Source organism: Mauremys reevesii, linkage group 9 (genome assembly GCF_016161935.1).
Source record: "Mauremys reevesii isolate NIE-2019 linkage group 9, ASM1616193v1, whole genome shotgun sequence".
NCBI classification, from domain to species: Eukaryota; Metazoa; Chordata; order Testudines; family Geoemydidae; genus Mauremys; species Mauremys reevesii.
The window spans coordinates 89,017,598-89,045,107 of record NC_052631.1 but is presented as its reverse complement, the minus strand read 5'-3'; the positions used below and the strand labels follow the sequence as shown (position 1 = coordinate 89,045,107).

Here is a 27,510-nt window from a genome sequence, read left to right as displayed (position 1 = left end):
AGCATGACTATCCAGATATTTGAAATAGCATTGCTGTACAGAACAAACTTACATACTTCCCCATGAATTCCTAGTATATCATTAGAATATGTAACTTTTCAGCATCAATTTGACTAGCCATTGCATGGAGTTGCACAGGATTAGGTGATAGCATGCAGCTATTACTATTGGCCTTCCCTCATCTTTACTACTAATGATGCTGGAAACAAGAAAGAATATAATGTGACTCTCAGATTCCAGTACAGAACAGGCAGTTGGGGAAAAAAATCCCTTTATCTGTAAACTGGACTAATATAAAGACACAGCTGATATGCAATCCCAGAAAGCCACTTTCACAGAATCACTTTTTGGGGTAGGAGCGAGGGTCAGAGGTGAGCATAACATACACTCTTTTAAACCCCACACTTACAGTTTAGATTCCCGATAGCTAATCAAATTTTTTTGAGTTGGATTGTAATTAAATGTTGCATTTTGATCTGACATTTTTTGTTTTGATTTCAGGCATTTTGAGAAAAGCAAAGTAGTTAGGGTTCTCTTTGAGGGTGCTATAGACCCTGGTTCAATCTCTCCTTCTGTCTCACGTGGAGTAGAGATTTGAATGTGAGTCTCCCACACTGAAGGAGGTCACAGGGATGACCACACCCTGAGGGCATAAAGCTGTTACCTGAGAGACTGTGGCTTTACAAATTAACCCTTTCATGGGTGTCACACCACAGTAGCTAATATGGGTTCCACTCTGTCAGTGTGTAGAGTGATTTGAAAGTTGTTGACAATAACTGCAGTTAGAGAGAGATGTTCTGCCATTAATTTGTTTTTCTTTCAATATATATAACAGAATTTTACTTCACCCTTCCTTTGTTTTATATATTAATTGTGATCACACACTGGCAAAAGTCACGAGTAGCTCCATTAAAGTCAATTGTTACACTGGTATAAAAGATCACAATCAGGCCTTCTGTGTATTTAACCAGACTATGCCAATGTTAATTATTTTTGTTTTGTTAGAACAGCAACCACTAGTTTCTATTGTTTTCTCATATTTTATAGCATCTATAGACTTGTCTTTTCCCTTTCCAATCCTTTTATTTACTAAGCATGTTGACTTGAGAGAGAAAGTCTCATAAGAGTCATCATTATTCTGTGCATTATTCTAGTATTCCTCTGTTTGTTTGTTCATTCTGTTTTTCAATCTGCAGTCTTTTGACTCTACTCCTCTCATATTTTATGGAGCACACAGAGTTGTGTGATAACAACTCATCAAAGTCTTCATTATTCCATATATTGTCTTCCTTCTCCTCTGCTCATTCATTTTGCTCCTCATTATCCATAAATAATGTTCATACTTATCTTTCAGCTCTTACTTTTTTTATTCCTCATATTTCATAACCCACACACATTTACAGTATGTGATAAAGACTCATAAAACTCATTATTCTACATTTATCTGTATTGAACTGTCTCTGTAATCTATTAGACTTTAAATGTTCTAAGCTTTTCAGTATACTGCTACATTTGTCCTCATTATTTACTGTCTTTCTAGCATCCATTTCTGACTATAACAGTCTTCAGCTGTCTCTTGGATTATCAAGACCTACAGTAAATCTTCAACCAACAGCAACTGTCCAAAATCAATTTTAAGTTCTGCATTTAGCACACGTATTAAAGCATTTTCATTTATACTACTTTTGACTGACACTTGAGATCTCTGGAGAAAAACTACTTAGCAGGCAGATTCTCTCCCCTTTCAAAATGCCTGGTCGTCTCACAAAGCTTTCAGGGAATACTTGTTCTTGGATCCCCAGTGGTCTTACTACTTGAAGTGGGCCTCACTTATCCTCTACTTTATTAGAGCTTTCAGGAACTCTTTCTTGAATTGATGTCACTTTCCATTCACCTGATTCACTCTCCTTCTCCTGGACTGAGATCAGGTTACTTCTGACTACTTCCCCCATTAGTAACAGAGTAGTCTTACCCCTCATTCTCTCCGAGTGTGCTGCACATTCTTCGTCTATTCTCACTGTCTAACTTTATTGTAGACACACCTCTGCTACTTTTTTTTATTCCTTATGTTAGATAACATCCAATTGTGTAAGGCTTTTCTTTCTAATACCACTGTTTATTTGCAAATATGACATCATCTTGAACTAAGGCCTGGTCCACACTTATAAGGGGGTTCGAATTAGGGTACGCAAATTCAGCTACGTGAATAACGTAGCTGAATTCGAAGTACCCTAATTCGAACCACTTACCCATCCAGATGCGGTGGGGTCGAAGTCCGCGGCTCCCCCGTCGACTCCACCACCGCCGTTTGCGGTGGTGGAGTACCGGAGTCGACCGCGGCGCTTCCAGAGTTCGAACTATCGCGTCTATATCAGACGCGATAGTTCGAACTCCGAAAAGTCGAACTCGCCGCGTCGACGGGGCAGGTAAGTGAAGACCTACCCTGAGTCTTTTAAACTAGTGTGTCAAAGTTACTTTAACTATAAGGTAAGTGCAGCAACTTCTTAGCTATTTGAGAGGAGCTGGAGAATCTGTCCATTGTTTTGCATCATGCACCGAGGGAGAAAAATGTTTCCGACAAGCTGCAGCCTTTGTTTTTTTCAAATACATTTAAAATGTTTCCAGGCCTCTTGCAGTCTGTGGTCAATCTCCAACTCCAGAGGGAGTAGTTGCTTTTTTTGAGAGGATGCACAGATCCGTGGGTTGCAGGTAACATTCGAGAAGTAGACTCTCTTTGAAAATGCTTCATGGGTCAGTCTACTTTTAACTGATTATCTCATTTGGCCATCAGGCAGCTTATTTGACATCTCTAATTTAAAATTTCTAGGTCTTTCTGAATTTATTATTCCACCTGCATTCTTTAACTATTTTTCACAAACATTTCTACCATTCCATCATCATTTCGCCTAACTCCACACTCCCTTTTTTGTTATTTTGTCTTTTGTTTCCCGTGTTAAACTTCCAATACCCACTGAGCACCTCAGGCTGTGACATTAACCTCAGATGTGGAACTCTGTCAGGAAAACTTGAGTGAATTCACAATTGTCACATTACCAAAATAATGTAATTTATTGTATTATTTTTCTGATTAAAATCTTCAATCACAGAAATTAAGCTAGGGGCTACTAAGGTACATTAATTTCCTCCTGCTGACAATGTCACTGTAAGCAGCTTTTGGAGGGTAATTAATTCAAGACCAAGCATTGGACCTTCTCTTGTGTGCAATTTACAACGAGTCAAGTAGCTTGCCAGCAGTATGCATTTTTTAAACTCCTGTGGGTAGAGGTTGACAAAATATTGTCATATGCTACACTCTTTAACTATCACAGGCCAAATCGATTTCTGGTATAAGCAGATGCAATTCCATTGACCAGGAATTAATTTGACCCACCTTTTTATATGTAGCAGCTACGTGTTCAAATTTAAAGGCAGCCAATATAAAATTCCAAGCTTTGGTGTAACATATGGCAAGGTGCTCTACAGGCTCCTACACTATACACAAGCTTCAGATTCTGAATGGATTTCTGACTTCGAGGTTGTCTATATTGTGGGGTGATGTGCCGTATGGGGGTTAGTGGAAGGAGATTTCTAAAGCATGCTAATGTGTTATGCATTAACTGGTGCACATAGACCCTGCCAATGTACTTTAACATATTTCTCTTTGAAACTATTACTTTTAAGTGCACTACTGAACCCTTAGTGTACACCAGCAGGGTCTGCGTGAAGTAATTACTGCACAACACATTAGTGCGCTTTAAAAATCACACCCCATAGAATACATAACCCCACCGTGCAGACAAGCCCTTAACCCCAATTGAGCGCACTGCAGCTGCCTGATCTTGAAATGATAAAGGCATGAAACAGCGGTGAGATCCACACCCCCAAAGGAAAGATCCTAATCTCCCAGTTGGATGCAAATGGAAAAAAAAAGATGTCCTAACTCTTTCTGAAACATGATAATATCATACTAACCGGGTATTTAAGAAGACTCCAAAGTTGTCTCCATGAATAACAAAGATCAGGCAACCACCTTCAGTCTGAGGAGTAGATATAATCTTGACAATATTTTCTGGTTGCTTTCCTCAGCCTACCATCATCACTTCTGTTTTATCTGGATTGAGACTCAGTCAGCTCTCACCCATACCCCAGTCCCAACCAGTGGCTGGGTAAGGCATCAAACTGCACTATCTGAGTCAGAAGAGATGAAAACATTGATCTGGTGTTTTGCTAAGTTCCCTCTAAGCTGTGCGGCTGCACAGCAGCTTATTAAGCACTGTGCAGGTACTCAGGCTGCGGCGAGGAAAGATGCCTCTCTCCTCCTGCCACAGCCCAGCCTCAGACCTACTGCGGCCAGGGGAGAGGCACTCCTCCCCCGGCTAGGATGACCAGATGTCCCGATTTTATAGGGACAGTCCCAATTTTTGGGTCTTTTTCTTCTATAGGCTCCTATTACCCCCACTTGCTGTCCTAATTTTTCCCACTTGCTGTCTGGTCACCCTATCCCCGGCCCCAACCTAGCCATTGCCCCACCCCCACCACTTCCATATTGGTGCACATAATAAAATTCATTCCGCACATGTGTGGGAAAAATTAGAGGGAACACTGGTCATGTGCATACTAAATATGCTGCAAACCATGATTCTGCACTAGCCTCTTTATGGCCTCATACTTGTTAAATGGGGGTGGTGGCAAGATAGAACTCTGCAGAATCCCACATGAGAGCATTATTGCCCAACACTCTCCTCTGAAATCTAGAAATTTCTTAACAGTAAGAACCTATATCAGCCTCTGAGCTGAGCCAGCCATGACCAAGTTATCCACTACCCAAAACACATCTATTAGGTGAGATTTTACAGATGCTACAGTGGAAGCTCTTCACAGCATACGAATTTTAAAAAATCTTTACGCCAAATTGATCACCTTCATCTCAACACTTCTGCCACAAGTGCTCTAGCTAGCTTCCCTTCTGCTTCAACTATTGCAGATCATCATAAACCACGGTGACTTTTGAGGATGAATATGGGGTAGAAGATGCCAGGGGCCACTATCTTGATAGTAGAGGACAAAAGATTTATAAAAGCCAACCAAGCAATACAGTGGTCTGTCAGAGGAACAATTCTGTCCTTCAGAGACCTCTGCAACCTTTCTAATTCCATCAGCTTCCAAGGACAGACCAACTAAACAGGTCAAACATCTTTATTCTCCATACTCCAAAGGCACTTTGGGCAGTTAGGCAAAAACTGAAACACTCAAAAAAGGCTTTTAAGACCAAGTCAAATCCTATCAATGATGCCTCAAAAGATCAGTTCCTTTTATCTATAAAAACATATTGAAAGGATTATGTGAAATCCTCCCGATAGTAGTTGCAATGTCACAGGACACTGTATAGGCGACTTGACTGCTCGCCTTCCAGGTGATATTAAATGGGTAGGTGTCTGGTTTATGTTGCTGAGGGAAGTTTTGAGCTCTGGTGATAAAAGAGTAACATGTAAGAGCTAGTTATTATTATTAATGATTTTTCTTTTAAACAGCAATATGCTATATTAAATATACATGCAGCCAAAGATGTTGTATTTGGTGCATCTTATGTACTCAGTTAAAATAATAAGCTAACTGCACTGTTCCATTAGTGATTTACACTTTAAGGCTTGGTGCTGCCAGTTATTGGTTTTGTTCAGTTTCACGTACTATTGTTTTACATATTTATAACATCCTGTTATGTTACTAATAGCGATTAAATGTTTAGGAATGTTAGATCAATAAAGATTCTTTACATATTTACATTAGTAAAAAATTAATAAGTCAAAGAGAACACACTGAATTTGTTCCCTCTGTGGATGTGTTTGAAGTGAAGAGAGAAATGAAATCTAGGTGACAACATAAGTACTATTTATTGCATTTGTGAAAATGAAAAATACTGGTGTGTTTATTAATGCAACTTGGATTATCTAATGTGCAGGCCTAGGAGTAGTGGTTAGATTATAGGGATGATTTGTGAATGCTTTTGTCAGTATATAAATCATTGCTTCCCAGGATGAACTGCAGTATAAAAAAAAACCTATGTGACTCTATATTTCAAATTTACTGACTTTTTTCAAGAGAGAAGTACAGGTAATTGTGTCCTTTGAGCACGTGTCTGCCCTTCCTTAGTCACACATTCCTCTCCTTTAAAGAGCAGCATAACCCCACAAGTACACAGAAATGACTCTGATTTCTGAGATCACACACCGGTTATATTTCAATTAAAGGGTAACGTGCAGAGCAAAATGGCAAACTGCATGTTCTACTACTACTACTATTTTCTGACTATGGCTGCTAATCAGACTAAGGGGCATTCAGCACATAAATAAAGAAAACATGTTCACTGTGTTATGTCACAGCTCCATTGGGGCATGAAGCTGACTCAAGAGAGCTCTTATGACTCCAACACTGCTCGCCAGAATATCTCCAACATTCTGGCGAGAATTGCACCCTACATTGTTTCTCATGGAAACACACAGCAGAGCAGTTTACCTCCCAGGTACTACAGTTTACTACAGTAAATAGTCTTATAAGCTAGATGAGTAACTCTAGGCGTCTGGGCTACTAATGTCGGAGGGCAAGTCTTAAACTGCCAGAATCTCAAACAAAGAATTTATCATTTCCACTATTTTCAGATTACCATTAATGTGAAAAAGTCAATAAAGATTTCAAAGAAGACCTTGATACCAATGTTTTTTCTATTAAAATAATTTATCAATACAGTTTTCACTATCCAGACCACTTTAATTAAAAATGAAACTTACCTGCTGTCAAATAAGACATCTCTAGGGATTACGTGAGTGCTCTCCTTGCCAATAAGGAACTTGATTCTATCATAAAAGAGCCTTGGAGGATGCTGAGAGAAAGGAGGCTGGCTGTGCTGAATGAGGTCAAGGGGATCAGGTGACCCTTGGCAGAGAGGGCTTGCGTAGCAATTGCTTTGCTGACAACAATCAGGGTCTACACAGTCTGTCAAACCATCTGAAAATGGATAAAACAAAAATTCAGGAAATAGAATGATGTTTAGAAGAAACCAAAGGGTTTGCTACTAGAAAGCATGGGAGAACAATAGCTAATCATCTGGAAGGAATGCTGATTTTAAGGCTGTATAGGCCCAGATTCAGCAAAGCACTCAATCATATGCTTAAGTGGGGATGGGGATTTCTCTCCAGTTACTAATACTGAATGGTAGCTCACAAAATCTCCATGAGGGAATAGAACCCATAAACTAAGTGACAAGAAAGAGTGTGACTTATCGTCATCACAATGCAGATAGGAGAAGAAAAATCAATATTTGTCAGTCCAGTGGGTATATGATTCACAAATATATAGTTTAAATTTCTAGTAGCTCAATATTGTTATAATGAATAGTCTGTTAATACCCGCGAAGAATATGTACTTGCTAAAGTGTATGAAATGACCTGTACAATCTGAAACATTATCCAATTTTAATATCCATCTTTATTATAGTAGTAAAAAGGACTCTGGTAAAAGTTCTTCAGCTTTTAAACCCTATACATTTTATTAGTGTTAATGTTTTCAGATGTTTTATTATTCTTACACTTAATAGCTACTAAAGTGAATTCATGAGGATTTGATCATGACTGTGGCTCCTTTTATGCTAGGCACTGTACCAATACAAAGTGAGATGCAGTCCCTGCCCTAAAGTGCTTAACATTTAAGTCTTCTTTACTTGATGCTTGTTTGCAACTCCCATCATATTCAAGTGAAGCAAACTTATGAACTAAATGCAAACTATTCCACCATTTGGAACGTACAGATAGCTGAAGTAGGACAAATGGGGCTAAGTTTCTGAAAAAGAGTCTCTATTTTTGTATATCGTTTTGCACCTATAATTATTTGTAAGCACAGCTTAGGTCACTTAAATATAAGTGCTTGACTACTCCCACCAATCAGCTACCCGGACATCTAAATTACCTAAATTGCATGCACAATTACTGGCATACCAAAAAGGAAGGCTGAAAATCCTGCCCAATAAATATAAATGTAGTAAATACTACACAGAGAAATAAAATATAATAAGATACACTAAAAATCTTCAAGAATCTTCTTGAATTTCTTCATTTTATTGTGCATATTTGCTAACTCTCTTAGATTGAGAGGTATGCTAATGCATAGGAAATAAGTTCAAGGGATCAAATCCTTGACCCTCCCAAAGTGACATATTTTCTTTCTATTTGTAACAAGGCCAGATTTTTGCATAGACTTTAATGAGCCCCCTAGATTATAAAAGGCTTCTGGGCAGGTACCTCCTCTTTGTTCAATACAGCATACAGAACACTGTAAACACTCAGTAAATAATGATTCACTGAGGAAGGGAAGCACAGACCCTGTTTATAAAACCGAAGAGTCTATAATGAAATAGACGTATCTGGAATCTGAAACTCCTTGCACTAACATTGCCTGTCCTTGGGCAAGGTAATTATTTGTTTGGTTAAGCAAAAAAAAATTAAAAAATCTCTTCTAGACCAGCTGGAAAAACAAACTGATTAGTCTTGTGGTTGGGGGAATAACAAAGGGCAACTGTAAATAGTTAGCAACAAGACCTCAGGTGCTGAGATGGTCATAGTTCAGCTCAGTGGGTGGGTACTCAAAAGCAGCTTTAAGATATCTTTGCATTCTTGGAGTCAGTTTGCATCCTCAGGGAATGGAAGGGCCAAAGGAATCCCTGGTGGATCTATACCACTTGAAGATCCTCTAGGCAGGGAAAATTCTTTGCTAGTTGGGTACAGCAGCTTTATGATGGTGGAGTGCTCTAAAAGTAAACTAAAGCAGAGTAGGGGTCCTGACAAAAACATCAAGTTACTTTCTAAAAGAAGCCATTTCCTTGGAAGCTAAGAACTTAGCTTCTTGAGGAAACTGATGGGAACAGCTATTGCAGAATAAGCTTTGGAAGTGGATTAAGCTAAACTAGAAACCTCCCCCCCCCTTATTCCAGAATAAGAGTGTCTGCCTAGGAAGCTATTCCAAAATAGCTTATTTTGCAGTAATTATTCCAGGTAATTTCTCCTGTAATCAAATTTCCCCTTGAGACACCAAATTTGAAGAGACATGATTCTTCTATTTGTGTAAGAATAAACAGGGGAAATTCCCAGAAAGATTTGAGATTTAAAATTGGTTTTAAAATATTTTTTCTCTGTATTATTTTAAAAACAAATGACCACAGAGAAACCGTGGTTTAAATAATCTGCAAATCCTTTTTCTTACAAAATTCCCATTGGCTCCTACAGGAGTTTTGCCTGAGTAAATAAAAAAGAATCGGACTCCCAAAACAAGTTGCCCTCCCCACTCTTTGTTATTTTGGTCAGCATTTCATGTGCCTTGCAACAGTGGCTTTAATTCCCACTGCACACAAGAAGAAATCAAGGTTAAAGCAAAATGGTTTCCTGGTTCTCAAAGCAGACTCAGTTTTCAGCTTTCCTCTGCAGTTCATCTGTCAGAATTACTGTATCTTTAACAGGATCCATTTTGTATGGACTTTCCACACTCTCAAACTATATTAGTGCAATTTCTCATGTTTGTTTGGTCTGCATCTGGTTTCATTCGCTCATCTTCTTTATTACCTCTCAAGTATTTTTGTGAAAGGGAGGCTATCTGTGTGGGGCTCCCATTATTAACAGTGGGGAAACTCCAACACCATATTTGAAAGAGCACTGTCAGTATTATTGTTACTGTAAGCACCAACAAGATACTTAGCTGTATTGTACAGGGAGGAAATATGACTTCTCTGAAGAGCTGAAAATAAAACGACAAACAAGAAACAACTATGCAGGCAGAGAAAGTACTGGTAAACCAGGAGCTGCAACTGTCACGCTGCAAAGCAGTGTGTTTTGCAGCTGTTAGATTAACACTAATGTCTTCTCGCTCTCTCTCTTACTCTGTATAAATAAAATCCATTTTCCCATCTCATCATTTTTACCATTTGGTTGGATAGGTGAGATTTTATTCTGCTTTTAAGAATTTTCTTTTCAGTCACAGATGGAGCAAAGCAGAGTAAATGGGCAGTGCTTTGAGAAAAATACTGTGAAAGACAAGGGGTGATGATGGAAGGAAGCTTTAGAAACAACATGTGATTGGAGCCTTCAAACCCACATAGCTGACTCAGGTCCAGCTGACTCAGGCTATTTCTGTATGTTTGCGGGAATCATAGACACAGCCTGCCATAACCTCCTACATGGGTTTTGGGGCTTGTGGATTCTTACTGTGTTTGACTCCCACTTCCATACATCATGTCTTCCACACTCCCCATTATGTCCCTTCAGGACTGTGCCGGGCAGTCTCTCAAGATTTAGTCCTATATTTCCAGGTTCTCTTAAAATTTACATCTCCCTCCTTTCAGTAAACTTTCCTAAAATCTTTTTTTCATCAGATTGCACTTTACTTTTCTAATTGAACATTTATATGCACTAAAAGTAATCGGTAAAAAATCCTGAGCAGGCTGGCTGAAAGACTATTTTAATGACTGGAAGCTGATATATAGATTGGACAACACGATTTTTAAATGGTTTTAATGGTCACTCAACTTTTGTAGAGGAGAACGTGAGATGCAGTATCTCAAGTTACACGACAGGAAGCTTTGGTAACACAATTCCCATTCATAAATACACTAAGGATATCAGTTTCAATATGCCAACCCCTAAATTCCGATAACAATGGAATTTTAAATATAAGAAGAAACCTCCAGAAATCTGATTTATAAACTCAAGACTCTGAAAATACCTCAAAATTATTTTCAGTTCTCAACAAATCAGTCTTCATTTTGGTAAGTAGGCAGTGTAAAAATGACACAACAGACCTTGTGTGTGTTAAGGTTACTATTAAATTTCAAGAGACAAAACACTGGAATATCAACAGCTACACACAGCATAAACTGGTAATTCATACAGTGAGTGATCCAGTATACCGAAGACTCAACCATCAATTATCACACTGGATAAAACCGCATACGGCTAGGCTAAAATGTAGCACTGAAGTGTAAACTACTTGGGTTTGATATTAGCAGTTCTACTGTTGTGTTACATAAGAAGCAGTGGGGCACAATTGGCAATATAGTACAATCAGTTCACTACAATAGGAGTGATTAAAGTTTGTGTAATCTAAACCTGAAAGGAATAATCACAGGTTGGCTAGCATCATGGTTATACAACTTTCAAATGCCTTTAGTTTCATGTGGGAAAGGTAACGACTGATTATCTGCTTTACTTAAAATGTAAAAGTTCCCAAAGTACTTCTCTAATGATGTGACCCCCAAGCATGCCCAAATAAATCTGTTAGTCTTTAAAGTGCCACTGGACTCCTTGTTGTTTTCCTAAAATAGAGTTCACAAAGAGCAACTTGATCACGTGTTATAGGAATTCAAGCTGTTAATAAGTAGCTGACCTGGGCTTCAGCATACTGGTCTGCCAAGCATAGGGAGGGTGTTGCCAGACAAGGAACATCTGTAGCACCCTCAACTTTAAATTACCTTAATGAAAAGGCACAGCATGAAAACACAAGAGGCCATATTATGTTCTCAGCCAGACTGCTGCACTGTAACTAAGATAATTTGGGACAACATTTTTGCATTGCCTTGATGGGGAAGTGAACCTTGCACGCACATTTCTAAAAGCAACAGAATAAATATTTATTATCCATTTACATCTTTGCACCAAAATCTCACACAAAGTTCACATTACTCGTTTAATATTATTGAATGAGAGTTACCATTTTCTTTATGAGGCATCACCAGGCTTCGCTAGCCAAGATGAAAATTAACTCCTTTTCAGGGCATCTGTGCCTTGCTGTGCTTCTACAGTGGTCATTAAAGGCTCAGAAAGTGATTGGGGGGAGCATGCAAACTATGACACACTTAGGGTATGTCTACACATCAATTAAAAACTCACAGTTGCCCCATGCCAGCTGACTTGGGCTCTCTGGGCTCAGAGTAAGAGGCTGTTTAACTGAGGTGCAGATGTTTGGGCTGCAGCCTAAGACCTGGGACCCTCCCACCTTGCAGAGTCCTAGAACCCGGGCTCCACCCCAAGCTCAAATGTCTACAACTACAATTAAACAATTCATCAGCTTGAGCCCTGTAAGCCTGAGTCAGCTGGCTCAGGCCAGCCCCGGGTTTTTAATTGCTGTGTAGACATACCCATAGTGAATTAAGCATGCTCCCTCAAGCATGGCTGGCTACTCTGCTGGCCTGACACATTAAGAGTGAGCATGGTTATGAGCATCCTGGTGTCAGGGAGTATAGGGTCTGTAATTCTGGTTGGCCCCTCAGGGGAACTCCTTATGTAACTCATGACTATGATCGAGACATAAATGCACAGTAAGCTAATTTAAATACTTCTATTAACCTAGTGTCTATTTCTTTTACTATAAAAGAGTATCACATTATACTACATTTGAGGCAAGCACTGTGTAGTAAACGTATGTCACATTTATCACACTTGGGTTTTATGTGTACTGAGAAACATTAATATTTCTATTACATCCTCCAGAAAATAAAATGCCACTGGGAAAACAAAGAGGCATTTTGTTAACTGTAGGTTCATATTATTTACTAACCACAAAAGTTAATAAAAAGAATATAAATTGAGTGAAATGTATAGGTGAGCAGCTATAGGCCCAGCCACGTATCAAATTCTGGCTCTTCTAGTGTTCACGTCTCTCCTTGAGTTTCTTACATTTCATCTTGGCAGCTATGGGAGTGTCACAAACTAATATTCTTTTAAATTTGATCCATTTTCTCCAGTCTGTAAATATAATTAGTAAAATACCAAGAGCATAACTGAGTAGATCACGGGAACAGAGTATGGAACAGTTGAATGGGGGAGCAAATAACAAGGTGCTATACGTGAGACAGCAGGGTGGATTTTTCTGCACTCTAGTGAAGTGGACTGGAAATATTCACAGTTTTTATTAATTAACTATGAAAGTGACTAATTCAATCAGTATAGTACCTCACGTTACTTATTTTGATATGAAACTCCTCACTTGAGGAGGTGTTGAGGTTTTTTTGTTTTTTTAGGATAAGGGGCACATTTGGTAGATGTTTCTGCTAAAATGATTAGCCATGAAATAGCTAACAATGTCATTGTTTAAATTGTCATCTGTAAGTTTTGAGATGAAGCGGCAGTTCGCACCTCTCAGAAATATTGTTTCTGACTCTCTGCAGACTCAGGGAGACATCATTGCATTGTTTACACTCCATTTACAGTCTCAAGGTTAACTTCTGAATTTCACAATGGAATGTGTTTACACTATGGCCTTGGCTACACTTGCAAATTTGCAGCGCTGCAGCAGGGTGTGAAAACACACCCTCTCCAGCGCTGCAAATTGCGGCGCTGCAAAGCGCCAGTGTGGTCAAAGCCCCAGCGCTGGGAGCGTGGCTCCCAGCGCTGTACGTTATTCCCCACACGGAGGTGGAGTACGGACAGCGCTGGGAGAGCTCTCTCCCAGCGCTGGCGCTTTGACTACACTTAGCGCTTCAAAGCGCTGCAAGTGTAGCCAAAGCCTCAGTCAGTAGTTCCCAAACTTGTTCCACCACTTGTGCAGGGAAAGCCTCTGGTGGCCCAGGCTGGTTTATTTACCTGCCGCGTCCGCAGGTTCGGACGATCACGGCTTCCAGTGGCTGCGGTTCGCTGCTCCAGGCCAATGGGAGCTGCTGGAAGCAGCAGCCAGTAAGTCCCTTGGCCCGTGCCACTTCTAGCAGCTCCCATTGGCCTGGAGCAGCGAACTGTGGCCACTGGAAGCCGCGATCAGCTGAACCTGCGGACGCGGCAGGTAAACAAACCAGCCCGGGCCACCGGGGCTTTCCCTGCACAAGCGGCAGAACAAGTTTGGGAACCACTGCACTATGTAATACATGGTTTTGTGGTCATGGAACTTGCTACAGAATCATCCCCTCATTGAAGAATTGTATTCTGGAATCTCCGCTTTAATTTTACATATAGACAGACAGGCAGACATGTGACAAATTCCATGGCCACAGCACCATGGGGCACAACACTGTCCAAAGCACAGAAACAGGGCAGAGAATCTATAGGATAAACATAGCAAGGACTGAAAGGGACTTGAAGCATCCAAAAATGGGTCTGTGATGAAATGATAGTCATCTCTTGGCTGAGGACTCAGAGAACCAAAGGTATCTCAGAGGTCTCCATATCACAGAAATGCAAAGAAAAGTACTAGGAGTGAGCCAGGGATGGGGTCCACCTAATCATGTGGTCAGGACCCCTCCACGGACAGTGTGGAGGGCCATGATTTTTTTTTCAGGTGGGCAGGTGAACCTCGTTCTCTCACTCTCCTCATCCCCTCTATGCAGAACAGCCAGATAAAGCTCAACCATGTGAGCTTTTTGTGGTATTTGAGCATTTCATATTGCTGCACAGATTGCTCAATATTTTTGTCTTTTCCTTAACAGATTAAAATAGCCTCAGTAGGACTTAAACTAATTTTGCCTTCTTTTATTTCAAATAGCCCCTATATAACGCCTGTGCTAGTTTGTTTCACCACAAGTTCAGTTAAGTTCAATTACAATTGCTAGGAATCACTGAAAAGAAGAAGAAACTAAGCAGCAAAAATGTTAGAGTTTCCAGTGCTGCATGCAAAAATCTCAGCTGTTCCTCAAGTTTCAGCTACAACACGTAGCAATAAGACAACAGCTACCTGAAGTCATTAATTGAAAATTCTGGGCTTTGCAGGAGTATACTTAAAACCGGCCAAAGTCCATGTGTAGAAGGAAGTCTTCATAGTATTTTGTTTGAGAGATACCATTTACTTTTAGATATATTTGTTCAGGCACTCAGTGGTCTTTGGCCTTGAACACACAATGAATAGAAAATATATCAAGCCTGATTTTCGGAAGTGTCAGCAACAATGAAAACTATTTCCATTATATAATAATAGTATGTTACTTGTATAAGGACTCTATGTCTCAATGACTGATATACTATTAAAATGCTAATAGATAGGTCTGATACACTTGTCAATATTTTTACAGCACTGGCCACCAACCAAAAGCTAAACCAAGTCATATATATTTTTCTTGTACTTCGATCAGATTCAATAACTGGCTGAAAAGTGACGGTAGAGAGCTTTAGGTGTTTAGCGAATGCTTGTAGTAAACAGTATTTTTATTTCAAAAACAAAGTATAGGGATTCATTTAAAGAAAGCAAATAGTTGAAAAGACAGAACCAGATAAACTTAAAATAGGGGCTCAGCATCAAATAAATGAGTGCAAATGACAGTCTGCACAATCATGTAATGAGATATAAGAGGAAAAAATAACCCAATGGTAAAAAGAATAGCATGGAGTATGGCTGGGCAGGAGGGATGGATGCAGGGCTGGCTTTATGAACTGCGGGGCCCAATTTGAATACCTGGCAGCAGTCCGTGGTTTCGGCGGCACTTCAGTGGCGGGGGGGTTGCTCCGGGTCTTCCGTGGCACCGAAGGACCACCTGCTGCTGAAATGTCGTCGAAGACCTGGAGCGGACCCTCCCGCCTCGCGGGTGAGTAAAAAAAAATTTTTTAATTAAAAAGGCGTCTAAGGCGCGGGGCCCGATTCCTGGGAATCGGGGGAATTAACCTAAAGCCAGCCCTGGATGGATGTTCTGCATCCAGTACTGCTGCTGCAGTATTTTCTAGCTACTTAGGCCTTATTCAGAGAGAGCCTTAATTAACAGAATTCAGCAGAGAGTTTCAAGCAGTTTCACAGAGCTAGATGATTCCAAAAGAACTCTCAAAATAGTGGCAAGACAGAGGAAACAACCTCTTCAGATGAGCTGAGTGATCATCTTCTAAAATAAAACTGAAATTAGGTCAGCCATGACACTGAAAGATGAGAGAGGAAATGAGAACAGGAAATACTGTTGTAATCCCACAGAAAGCAACATTCCACACCGAAGAGGACATCTGTTGGAGATCCCAGCGTTATATAACTGTGCCAACATGCCACAGATGTACGCCTCAAAAGCTAATAAAAACCATGTGATTGTGCACCTTTTATATGCTGTCAGTTTGTAGCTGTATTTTTAGAGATAATTAAGTAGGTGAACATACCCTGCAGACCACAAGTGGGGAAAAAGCTGATGAGGAGAATGACAGGGGTGGTTCTGGTACACTCATTATCCAATCGGGTGGGAGTTTTGGATGAGTTTACCACAAAAGAACAAGTGATAAGTACTGTGCTGCAAACTGGCAAATACAGATGCACATGTTTAACTCTACTGCCACGAATAATTCCACTGACACAGACCTACATGCCTAAGAGTTTGCGGAATCAGGGCCCATATGAATGCATACATTGCATACTAGAGTAATTGTTTAAAAAAGAATTTAAGATATTGTCTCTCCAGAAGTGGGAGGGTTTTGTGCAAGGTTTTTTGTGTGGGTTTTCAGTTCTAGATAGGTCATGTCATTAGATACTCACACTTAGAACTAAGGAAATGTGTTTTTATACTTTTATTAAAATTAAAAATTGGCTTTTATTCGACAATGTATTTGGATTAATTTTTGTAAGGAGAAAATGGATTTTTTTCAGTCAAAAATACCTTTCATCTATATCAAACCTGAGTCTCAACCCAGAATTCAGACTAAATTTTCAGGTCCTGATCCTTAATGTTGTTTGTTTGATATATGCTACTGCTACCATTTTGTGCTTCAGTAATGTCTTTCTCCTAAGGATCTTAGAGCTCAGAACACTTCCCAAGCTCTCTGCATAAAGACATAAATATTTAATTTAAACACAATCAGCCTTAATGGGACCTTTCCCATGTGGAAACCTAATGATATGGTACACGTACAACTAGATGAGACCAAGAGTTAGAAAGTGTGCTCTAAGGAACAATCCTACAGTGGCAGAGGGGTTGGAGTGGATAATGTAACAGATCTTTTCCAGATCTAATTTCTGTGGTTTTATGTATACAAGGCCTGGAACCCTGCTTCTGATCCCATACCAATTTAACACCAGTGTAATACAATTAACTTCAGTGGAATTCCTTCTGATTTATACCTGTGTAAGTGAGACCAGAATCAGGCCCTATGAATTTAAGATGGAAAAAGAAGTGATTTTAATGTGAAAAAAACTTCAATTTTTTTTTGTAAAAAACAACTGATTGTGAAGTGAAACTAATGGCAGTTAGCCCAGCTGTAGCAACCAGGCAAATTAAGTATTTCTCTCCCCACTTATCTTTAATTTTAATTTCAATGGAGCTGTCCCCATACATTACGCTACCATAAAAATAATTTTAAAATTTACAGTGAAATGATGTTAAGTATCTGCCTTAAACTGACAAATTCAAGGAGATTTAGAGTTAATGCTGCCAACTCTCAATAACTCACTGTTACTGCAGAATATAAAGCAGGCAAAAAACACAATATGAGGCAATTTATATAGAACCAGTTCACAGAGTGTATCAGAAAATGCTTTACATATATTGCAGGATAAACAGGGTTTTATGGACAGATTTAAAGGGAGAGAGTGTAAGTGAGTCAGTGGTTTGGAGAGCAGGGGAGAGAGTAGTGACCCCGAGAGTGGAATGCTGTGTGAAGGGATACAGATTAGACTACACAGATTGGAAGAATAGAGTGAGTTTATGGGTCGTGGATGGAGGAGTGTCATGGGGTGAAGCTCTCCAACACATTTCCTTATGGCCCCACAATGGTACTGCAGGTGTGTTGCACTCAGCAGCCGCTGGGTCCTTTCACACAATTAACCAGACCAGATTAGTTCAACTCCCTTTGGGAGTCTGGTTTATTTTCTCTCTAGAGGGCCACTCACGTATTTAGCAGCTCAAGTTCATGCCGAATATGGGTCCATGTAAAAGTCCTAGTCAGTTTCCTCCCCATGTTCAGAAGTCCCCAGTCCTCCTCCTGGTAATAGGTTGTATTTTGGACAATTCCTCTGTCCCCCTCCTTAAGACCGAAGTCCCCTACCTTTCCTCCTTGGAGCTGGAGTTGTAAATTAGGCAAGCTGTAGAGCCTCAGACAGCTTCTACTTCAGCTGGCCCTTTTCCCAATCAGTCATTCCACCCTCAGGCTTGGAGGTTTTTCCAGGCAGACTTTCCCCTGCTGCTGTCTGCCCTGCTATGAGGGAGAAGGCAATATATACATGGTCCCCCTACTAAAGCTACTAAAGGGATGAGAGGGGAAGCTTGCCCTGCCTACTCCGCAAGACTCCTGATCTCAGGCCTTTAAAGAAACAGTGATGGGAGTGTCTGCCAAACACTTCTTATCCCAGGACCATTTTCTCTTTACCTATACCGCGGTCTTTCGCTCTAGCAGATCTTTCCAAATCTTAACGGCCATGTCATGTGACGGGGTGGGTTGATCCCTAGGCACCACTACTCTTAAAGGGGAAATAAAGTGAAAAAGGATGGATGATAGAGGGCAAATTGGAATAACAGGAGGACAACTCTGAATTGGATTCAGACATTATGATGGCAGTGCCAAAAGGTCATAGGGGTCCATATGGAAAATAATCAAAATGAACACATTAAATGGATTAAAAACTGGCAGATAGGTCTCAGAGTGTAACTGTGAATGGGGAAACATCACTGAGTGGGTCTGTTTCTAGTGAGGATCCCATAGGAGTCGATTCTTGGATCTATCTTATTTAACATTTTTTTAAAAATGACCTGGACGAAAATATACAACCATTACTGATAAATCTGCAGATGATACAAGATTGGAGGAGTGGTAAATGATATAGAGGGCAGGTCACTGATGCAGAGCAATCTGGATGACTTGGTAAGCTGGATACAAGCAAATAACGTGCATTTCAATATTGCCAAATGTAAGGGTCATATATCTAGGAACAAAGAATGAAGGCCATCCCTTCCAGGATGGGGGACTCTATCCTGGGAGGGAGTGACTCTGAGAAAGCTTTTAGGTCATGGTAGGTAACCCGCTGAATATGAGCTCTGAGTGTGATACTGTGGCAAAAAAGTAGGAGTAAGGAGGTTATATTACCTTTGTATTTGGCACTGGTGTGACTGCTACTGGAATACTGTGTCCCTTTTTGGTGTCCACAATTCAAAAAATTGGAGAGGGTTCAGAGAAGAGCCACGAATAAAGTATTGGAAAACATGCCTTTAGTGAAAGACTCAAGGAGCTCAGTTTAGGTTATAAAAAATAAGGTTAAGGGGGTGACATGATCACTGTCTATAAGTACCCACATGGAGAACCGAATAGAGGAGGTAACAGAGGTCTCTTCAATCTAGTGGACAAAGATATAACAAGTGCCAATGGCTGCAAGTTGAAGCTAGATAAATTCAGACTAGAAATAAGGTGTAAGTTTTTAACAATGAGGGTAATTAATGACTGGAAGAAACTAATCTTCACGGCTTAGCTTGGGTTGTGGGATGGAAAACCCTTAAATCAAGACTGGATATTTTTCTAAAAGATATATTCTAGTTTAAGCAGCTATTGGACTTAAATGTGAATTGTCTGATAGCCTGTGTTACACAGAACAGATGATCACAATGGTCCCTTCTAGTCTTAAAAATCTATGAATCATTGGAGTGAAACGAGGACCGCAGTGACTGGGAATACTTAACTGCAGATACACGATCCAACAGGGGAAAACAGAGCAAGAGAGAGGCTGCTTTAATTGTACATTGTTATGTTTTTATGTTTAGATCACATGCTATATTTAAAAGTTACCTCTGGCTTAGTGATCCTCAGCATACTTGCTAATCGTTTGCTCAGCAACATCTCAAATTTATGTGCCACAATTTCCTGTTATAACTGTGACTCTCTGTTAAAATTAAGGAACTAATTTGCTTACTAAGAGCATGTCTCAACGGATGATTTTATATTTTCTGAAGAATTTCTTTCATAATATTGATATTATGATAATGTATCAATGTATATTCTGTTAGTCATACAAGAATGTTAGGACAGAATTTTAAATTTCATTTGTGTGTCTATTGTCAGTCTGACAAAGACTACAGTTCCTCATAAGGCATGTTTATAGTCTATGGAGTTATTTCAGGTTTTATGGAAGGAAATAAAAGAACAACAACATAATTATTATGAAAACATGGATTTTTTCAAAACACATTCTGGTACTATGATAATGGAGACCATATAAGCAGGGAGATAGATTTCCTCTCCAAAGAGCTTACAGTATAGAGGTCAGACCCTGCAACTACTCATTCATGGAAGTAATCCAACTGAAGTCAACAGGACTATTCACATTAGAAAGGGATATAGCATTGGGCCTCTATGATAGGAAAGACAAACTCACATAAAGACAAGATATGGGCCAGCAGTGAAGGAACTACATAAGAACTAAAAAGTAAATAAAGGAGCATGTACAGTACCTCCATCATTATCCATATTATCCCCACACACCATTTCCATGACAACGTTACATCCTGTGCCACTCCATCCCACCTGACACACACAGTGCCATCCATTCTGATCAAGAGTGCATCTCCCATTTCCATAACACAGTCCCGGGCAGCCATCTAGAGAAGAAAATGTAAAGAACAAGGCTTCATGCAGGAGTTTCTTTAAAATTACATAATAATATTTGCTACTGTCAAATTATATCAGTTGGTCTACTTTGGACTCCAGTCACATTCTTGGACAAATATTCAACTCTGCTTGCCTAGAAAAGCATGCCTAAGTTAAAAAGGCTTATTTTTTGGTGCCTAAAATCTTGTGGACACAAAAACTCAGATGTGGGTGCACACACAAATTGAGTAATCAGAAGTCTATCTATCTGCTTTGCACATACAAACAACTTCTTTCTATCTTGGTTTTCATACCTAGTATCAATTGTGCTCATGACAGAGTTTCTATATGAAACTTTGACACAAAAGATGAGTTTACAAAATGTAGGCAAATAATTTTAGGTGAGCGAATCTGGAAGCAGCAGATACTGTAGGTGTGGAAACCCACACAAACCGAGCAGGGGTAGGGAAGCCTGTTCTGATTCATTCTGAAGTATTTTCCTAGGGAAGGAAAATGGAGGGTGTTATGTAGCAGTCTATATGGTTTTATAAAAATATGCTAATGAGTGAATATAATGTAACTGGAATATGCTTCATGCAAAAGGTCTCTTGTCAGTTATCATTACAAAGCTTATAATCTGAGTGTGATCATTCTATTTGTATAAATGTACCACTCTTGTATCTGAAACTAGAAATACGAAATATAATTCTGAGGGCCTATTGTAATTATGCAAAGTGTGGGCCATTAATGGTGGTTAGGAATCTTGATGACACCCATTAACCAGGATAATTGTCTGCAGATGGCTCTGTTTTACCTGTAAGTCTTCCTATATACGTGTGTGCTGGCAAGTGGGCAATGAAGTCTTGCAGTGACATGTGATCATGTCACCTGAACTGGAATCGATCTTTAACCTGGTGTCTTTCCATTGAGAAGGAGGGGGTGGGAACCCAGAGAGGGACAAAGGATTCCCGCCTTATGCAAAAGATATATAAACGGGTGGAAGAGAACAAAGAAGGAAGAGCCATCATGAAGAATCCCCTAGCTACCACCTGAGCTGGAACAAGAGCTGTACCAGGGGAAAGAATTGTGCCCAGGCCTGGAAGGTGTCCAGTCTGAGGAAAAAACTTACTGAAGCATCAATAAGGGTGAGATTATCTGTATTCAGTTTGATTAGACATAGATTTGCACATTTTATTTTATTTTGCTTGGTGACTTACTTTGTTCTGTCTGTTACTACTTGGAACCACTTAAATCCTACTTTCTATATTTAATAAAATCACTTTTTACTTATTAAATAACTCAGAATATGTATTAATACCTGGGGGAGCAAACAACTGTGCATCTCTCTCTATCAGTGTTATAGAGGGTGAACAATTTGTGAGTTTACCCTGCATAAGCTTTATACAGGGTAAAACAGATTTATTTGGGTTTAGACATCTGGGTGTTAAAGACAGGAACACTTCTGTTAGCTGCTTTCAGGTAAACCTGCAGCTTTTGGGTCAAGTAATTCAGACCCTGGGTCTTTGTTGGAGCAGACGAGAGTGTCTGGCTCAGCAAGACAGGGTGCTGGGTTCCCAAGCTGGCAGGGAAAGCAGGAGCAGAGGTAGTCTTGGCACATTGGGTGGCAGCTCCCAAGGGGGAGGTTCTGTGATCCAACCCGTCACAGGGGTTTTTTATTGTAATGCCCCCTCCCACTTCCTTACAACTCTGTATCCAGTTCAAATAAGACAAACACTTGCCCTTTGGTGGCTGTATGAAATGTTTTGGTTTCTTTCTGTAAATTATGAAACTAGATCTAAAAATGGATCAATTGCATCATCCCCAGGGTTTGTAAACTCTGAATTAACAGTAATTTCGGCATTTTCAACTAGGTTCCTTGCTCAGTATGACAGACAGATAATCTCTTGGATGTGCCCACTTATGTCCATCTGCTTGTATAGTTTGGTGCCAGTACAGATTTTTGTCAGATCTTTACCTTACCACACAGGGAGTCAAAGGACAATGGATAGAGCTTAGCAATCAATTTAACACTACAAGTGTCATCCCTTTATAAATGAATGTTTTCTCTTTGCCAGAATGGACTCACAGGAATTCAATGCCTCTCTATATCTGAAAGTGCATGTTGACACTTCTGCACTATCAAAAGGAAAAGATTTGATTCTAAGAGGAAAGGAAGACTCAGTCTGCAGGGGTTTCTGGCAGCCACTAAAGGAGATATTGCAAATGGTGTTTGGAACTGCCAGCCAAAGAGACAGAGCCTAAATACCAGTGGTCCATCTAGACACACAAAATGGATGAGGTAATACCTTTTATTGGACCAACTTCTGTAGTGGTCCATATAGTCCAGTATTCTGGCTCAGAGTGGCCAGTATCATGTGCTTCAGAGAAAGATGCATTACAGAACAGCCTGCACACAGAGAACATTCTTTTTCTAACTCCCAAAAGTCAGAGTGTTGTTTCTTTCCAGGATCCTTGTGTTTTGCCTTTTTAATCCTTGCTTTTATAGCTCTGGATAGTTCTTGTTATCCACATAAATTATACGTCACACCATGGCTCCAAGATCTGCATCAGCTGCCTACTGGTCTCCTGGTAGAGTTTAAATTGTTACTTACAACTTACAATGCCTTTAAATTCCTAGCCTCTGCCTACCTGAAGAATCACCTCCCCCCTGACATGCTGCCATAGTTGCCATCAGCAGGAATGCTTGAGCTACATTCCCTCCTCATTATAAAATAGAGAGGGTCTGCTGGTAAGGTGCTGTCTATAAGGGCCCTGGGATTCTAGAACTTGTTCCTCGTTGGTATGAAATAGCTTGATCTTGACAATCTTCCAGTACACTGTCAAAGCCATTCATTTCACAGATTTTTTTTTTTTTTGGAAAGTTGAGGGTATGTTCCCGTGGAGATTAAAGGGGCTGTTTTTTCTGTTTTGATTTATTGGCCAGCTGAGTTAATGCATTATTGGTATATTTAATGATTATATTTTGCCTAGGGTGGTTGTCCTTTATGAATGTCCTTTATAATTCTCAGGTAACCTAGGGCTTTTTGTATGAACATTTCTTATTGTTATTTAATTCTGAAGAGATAAAAATAATAAATACATAAATAAGTGCCCAATCCTTTTTGGAATCCTGCTTCGTCTGATCTCTCTGCTGAGAGCCATCTTCCCAGGGGACAGTGTGATTTCTTACACAACAGTGTGGCTAGGACTGAGAGATTGCTTCCAAACCATGAAAGACAGATATGTAGGGCCAGAAACAAGCCATAGGCCCTGCAGAGCAAATTCATGTCAAAGGACATGCACAGGGTGCAAATCAACACAGAAATTAGCTCTTTGGGTCTGGAATGGTTTAATAAAATATTTCATCTCTAGCCTAGATAGCGTTTTCTGCCAAAGGGCAAACACACAAATTGCTCAAAGCAGCAACCAACCTGGGTGTGGGGTAGAGCAAATATTTATAAATCCCTCTGATAACTCAAAACCTCACACAGTACTGTACAATGCCATGTTTTAAAACATGCATTGTTGTACATTTCTCCCCCACCTCCAAAGTCTTAGAGAAGCATATTTCCTTCACAAATGAAACCTACTCTCTAGCTGCAGATGATAAAAATATGGAAATGTTGTTCTAATAGAAGGAAGGATTGACACAAATTATTCCGGTAATACCAAGTCCTCAGTGCTGTCATCGCTCCGTGAATGGAAACCATGAGCAGAAATCTGACTCGTCTCACGTAGCATATTACATATATATGGAAATTGGTAACCAAATGCGAAAGCAACATTCCAGTCATGCTTACTTTAGACACCTCTGCTTCTGATGAAATATTGGGACACTATATAGAGCTAAGAATGCAGAATGTACTGATATTTTGTTAGACAAACTACACTTCTCTGTAAATATATACCTACCTATCCAGTCATCCATTTGATCTATCCTGGATAAATATTGTATCTTAACAGTAGAGGAAGTGGCAGGCTCAAAGGGAACAAGTCACACAAATACCCCCATTCCCAACACTTTTGTATCCTTTCATTATTCCTTTGCAATGCTGATATGAAAAGCTTACCTCGTACAGCATCTAAGTAGTGAGCTTAAAAAAGAAAAAACAAAACTGTGATAGATTGAATTTCTACACCAGAATGAAAACAAAGAAATCATTTGCTAATAGTTTACCATACTTCAGTTAAGATAAAGTGTCTCTCTCTTATTGCAATCAGGTCTATTCCTACCACTTTGAATAAAACAAATAGCTGATTTTGTGATCCAGGATGTCAGAAAGGACTCATATAGCAATAAACAATAATTGCAGCTACGTGTGTGTTCTTCAGTTATTGTTTTTTAATATTATGGGCGCTACCATGTGTAATGCAAGCTGTGCCTTCTGCTTAATTCAGTCATTGCTTAGTTATCTTCCTTTTAAAAAACAAAACCAAATCTCTTGAACAAAATAATTTTTACTAACAATAAAGAAAATTCTCTTTATTTTTTATCAATTTTACTCCCCATAAGCAGGTATTATAAGGTAATTGAATCATTTGCTATATAATTTTGCCATTTAATTAAATGAGGAAGAGCCAAATTTTCATAATACAGAAAAGAAAAAAGATAAGCACTGTATTTGCAAAGCATGAAAGTCTGGACTACCTACGTCTCAAAATTAGGTATCCTGGTCTCTTACATGCAATTAAAATGTTTAAGAATAAGAATGCTCTGGGAAAACAGTAATGACATTTTGGCAAGAAACACTATTAAGCTTTGTAAAAATGTGTCACATTTTATTAAAATATAACAATTAACATTTGTACAGCTGAGTAATAACTTCTGAAAAGATTCATAAGCTTAAACTTATTAACAATATTGTGGTAGTCGGCTGCTATAAAACCATCTCTTGTGACAAGCAAAATATTTAAATGCTCTGATATGAAGGCAACAGATTTAGAATTATTTAAGCTGCCTGCTAGTTTCATCCCCTCACAACTTCTATTAATAATTTTTAAGTATTTTTTTATGATTCTCAGTAGCTATAGGACTGTAGTTCAGATGTGCATTAGAATGTAACCTATCTATATATATATCTTTGATTTGATATTTCCAACTATTACATCAGTATTGCTGCATGTAAAGCAAAAGCTGCACTGACCACACGCTGTGTGACAAATACGGATCTGGTGTAAGTGTGTGCCAGTCCATCAAAGTCAGTGGAGTGGCATCTCTGTACTCCAGGCCTGAATTTGGCTTTCTAATTTTTCCAAGAGCTCTTAAAGTCGATGGCAGCAGCAGATCTTCCTATTAGCTAGTCAGCTTTTTTAAAAAAAACCAACAATGCAAAAGTCTTACCAATGGTGCAATGATCCCCTTCCCATCCGGGGCTGCACTCACACTTCCCGTCTTTGCACTGGCCATGTTCAGCACAGTGAGAGTGGCACGTACGTTCCTCACAGCTTGGTCCTACCCAGCCTTCTTCACATTGGCATATTCCTCTTGAACAAACACCATGGCTACCACAGTCCATAGTGCATAATTCTATATGGGATTAAAAGAATACATACTTTTAGATGGTAATTTCATGTTTTGCTATGGACTATGCATTGATAAGGCATATAGACACCTGTCAGCAAGAGCGATTGAATGCAGGACTTTTATCATGAAAAACAGGCTGCAACCATATGAACTACTCCTTCTTTAGCAGCAAGTAAGTAGCAAGCCTTATATTTGTTAGGGCCAGCCACTAATTGCATGCCATAGGGCCTTGATCCAAAGCCCACTGAAACCAATAAGACTTTCATTTACTTGGGTGCATTTTGGATCAGGCTCTAAGCCAATGTAGCACACATCCATCCCTGATTCTGATAGATGTTTTCAGAAATCTAGGACACAGTTTTTATTTAAGCAGTTCTCAAAGTACAGGGTCCAGGTGGATTGAGTTAAAAGACAAAGTGTGACTAATCTATTACAGCGAAGTGATTACAGGGATATTAATCAGTTTGTAATGATGGTAGTGGCCTTCACTTATGGCAATAAAAGCCAACGAGCTAATACACGAAAAGAAAATAACGTATATTAAACAGCAAGCAACCCACAGCCCTGGAAAAATACAATCTTACCCACATATAGGCCCCTCATCACAGGAATATGTCAAATTCTGCAATGGTTTTCAAGGTTTGTGTTTAAAAAGCGTTACTCTTGCCCATCAATGGCTGGCTGGTCAAACTATAAAAACTATTCCATGGTGACAAGATCAGTTCTTGCAAGTCATTTCTATTCACAGTACATTTTTCTGCATGGATGGGGGCCCTAGTGAAACTCCATTCATAGTGAAGGAGAATTAAAAGTCCTGAATTGTTTTAATAAATCACAACATGCCAATTGCAATTCTACCTCCGCTTAGAGTGAAGTTGTTCTGTGAAAAGAATGGTTTCATTACAAGAGGGCTCAATGTAGTTTAAATTTATTTAAAATAATTAGTGTCAGCAGACAGAATTTGCTTGTTATTCTGCAATTAACCTGCCGGAGGAATGTTTCCTCCTCCTTCCCAGAAGCTAGTTGATAGCTCTGTAAGTATAAGCCAAAATAACCATGTCAGTTCTGATTTAAAAGGTGATTTAAAGAGATACCAAATGGTGGAAAGATTTTCCCCTGACAGGTTTTAAAGAATGATAATTTCTTACTCTGAACTATTATATACAAACACTCCCCCTTGAATGTCTGTAATGGCAAAAAGTGACACTCTATATGAATTTTTTTTATAAGTACATATTTAAAGTCCTTATCAATTTCAATCTTTCAACAGGAATAAAAAAGTAATGAAAACCAAACCATGCAACATGCAACATTACAGATGTTGACAGCTGTGTGATTTACAGCATATGCACAGGAATGTCATTTTTAATGTTTCAGGGTCAGGAGCAGTTTTATTCAGCAATACCTTTTAAAAACATTCTATGTAGATAAAATATATATTAAGCTTATAGGCTACAAAAATGACAAAATTATGCTAAAATACAAACATATTGCCTT

General features: G+C 39.3%; 1 protein-coding gene and 1 long non-coding RNA gene across 19 annotated transcripts in view; one reads left to right on the top strand and one right to left on the bottom strand.

The window, feature by feature from the left end:
* TENM1 (teneurin transmembrane protein 1) overlaps positions 1–27,510 on the bottom strand; it is a 697,978-nt gene that overhangs the window by 115,394 nt on the left and 555,074 nt on the right. For 14 of the 16 annotated variants that reach the window (XM_039487530.1, XM_039487526.1, XM_039487539.1 and 11 more), the window contains 4 exons: positions 25,831–26,016; positions 24,560–24,583; positions 20,354–20,500; positions 6,786–7,002 (listed from right to left, as the gene is read on the bottom strand). In XM_039487530.1, coding sequence (XP_039343464.1) covers positions 6,786–7,002; positions 20,354–20,500; positions 24,560–24,583; positions 25,831–26,016 — 574 coding nt within the window. The remainder of the gene's footprint in view (positions 1–6,785; positions 7,003–20,353; positions 20,501–24,559; positions 24,584–25,830; positions 26,017–27,510) is intronic. The other 2 variants (XM_039487540.1, XM_039487542.1) reach the window with 1 other exon arrangement.
* LOC120371616 overlaps positions 1–27,510 on the top strand; it is a 64,511-nt gene that overhangs the window by 10,789 nt on the left and 26,212 nt on the right. The gene's annotated exons all lie outside the window — the stretch shown is intronic.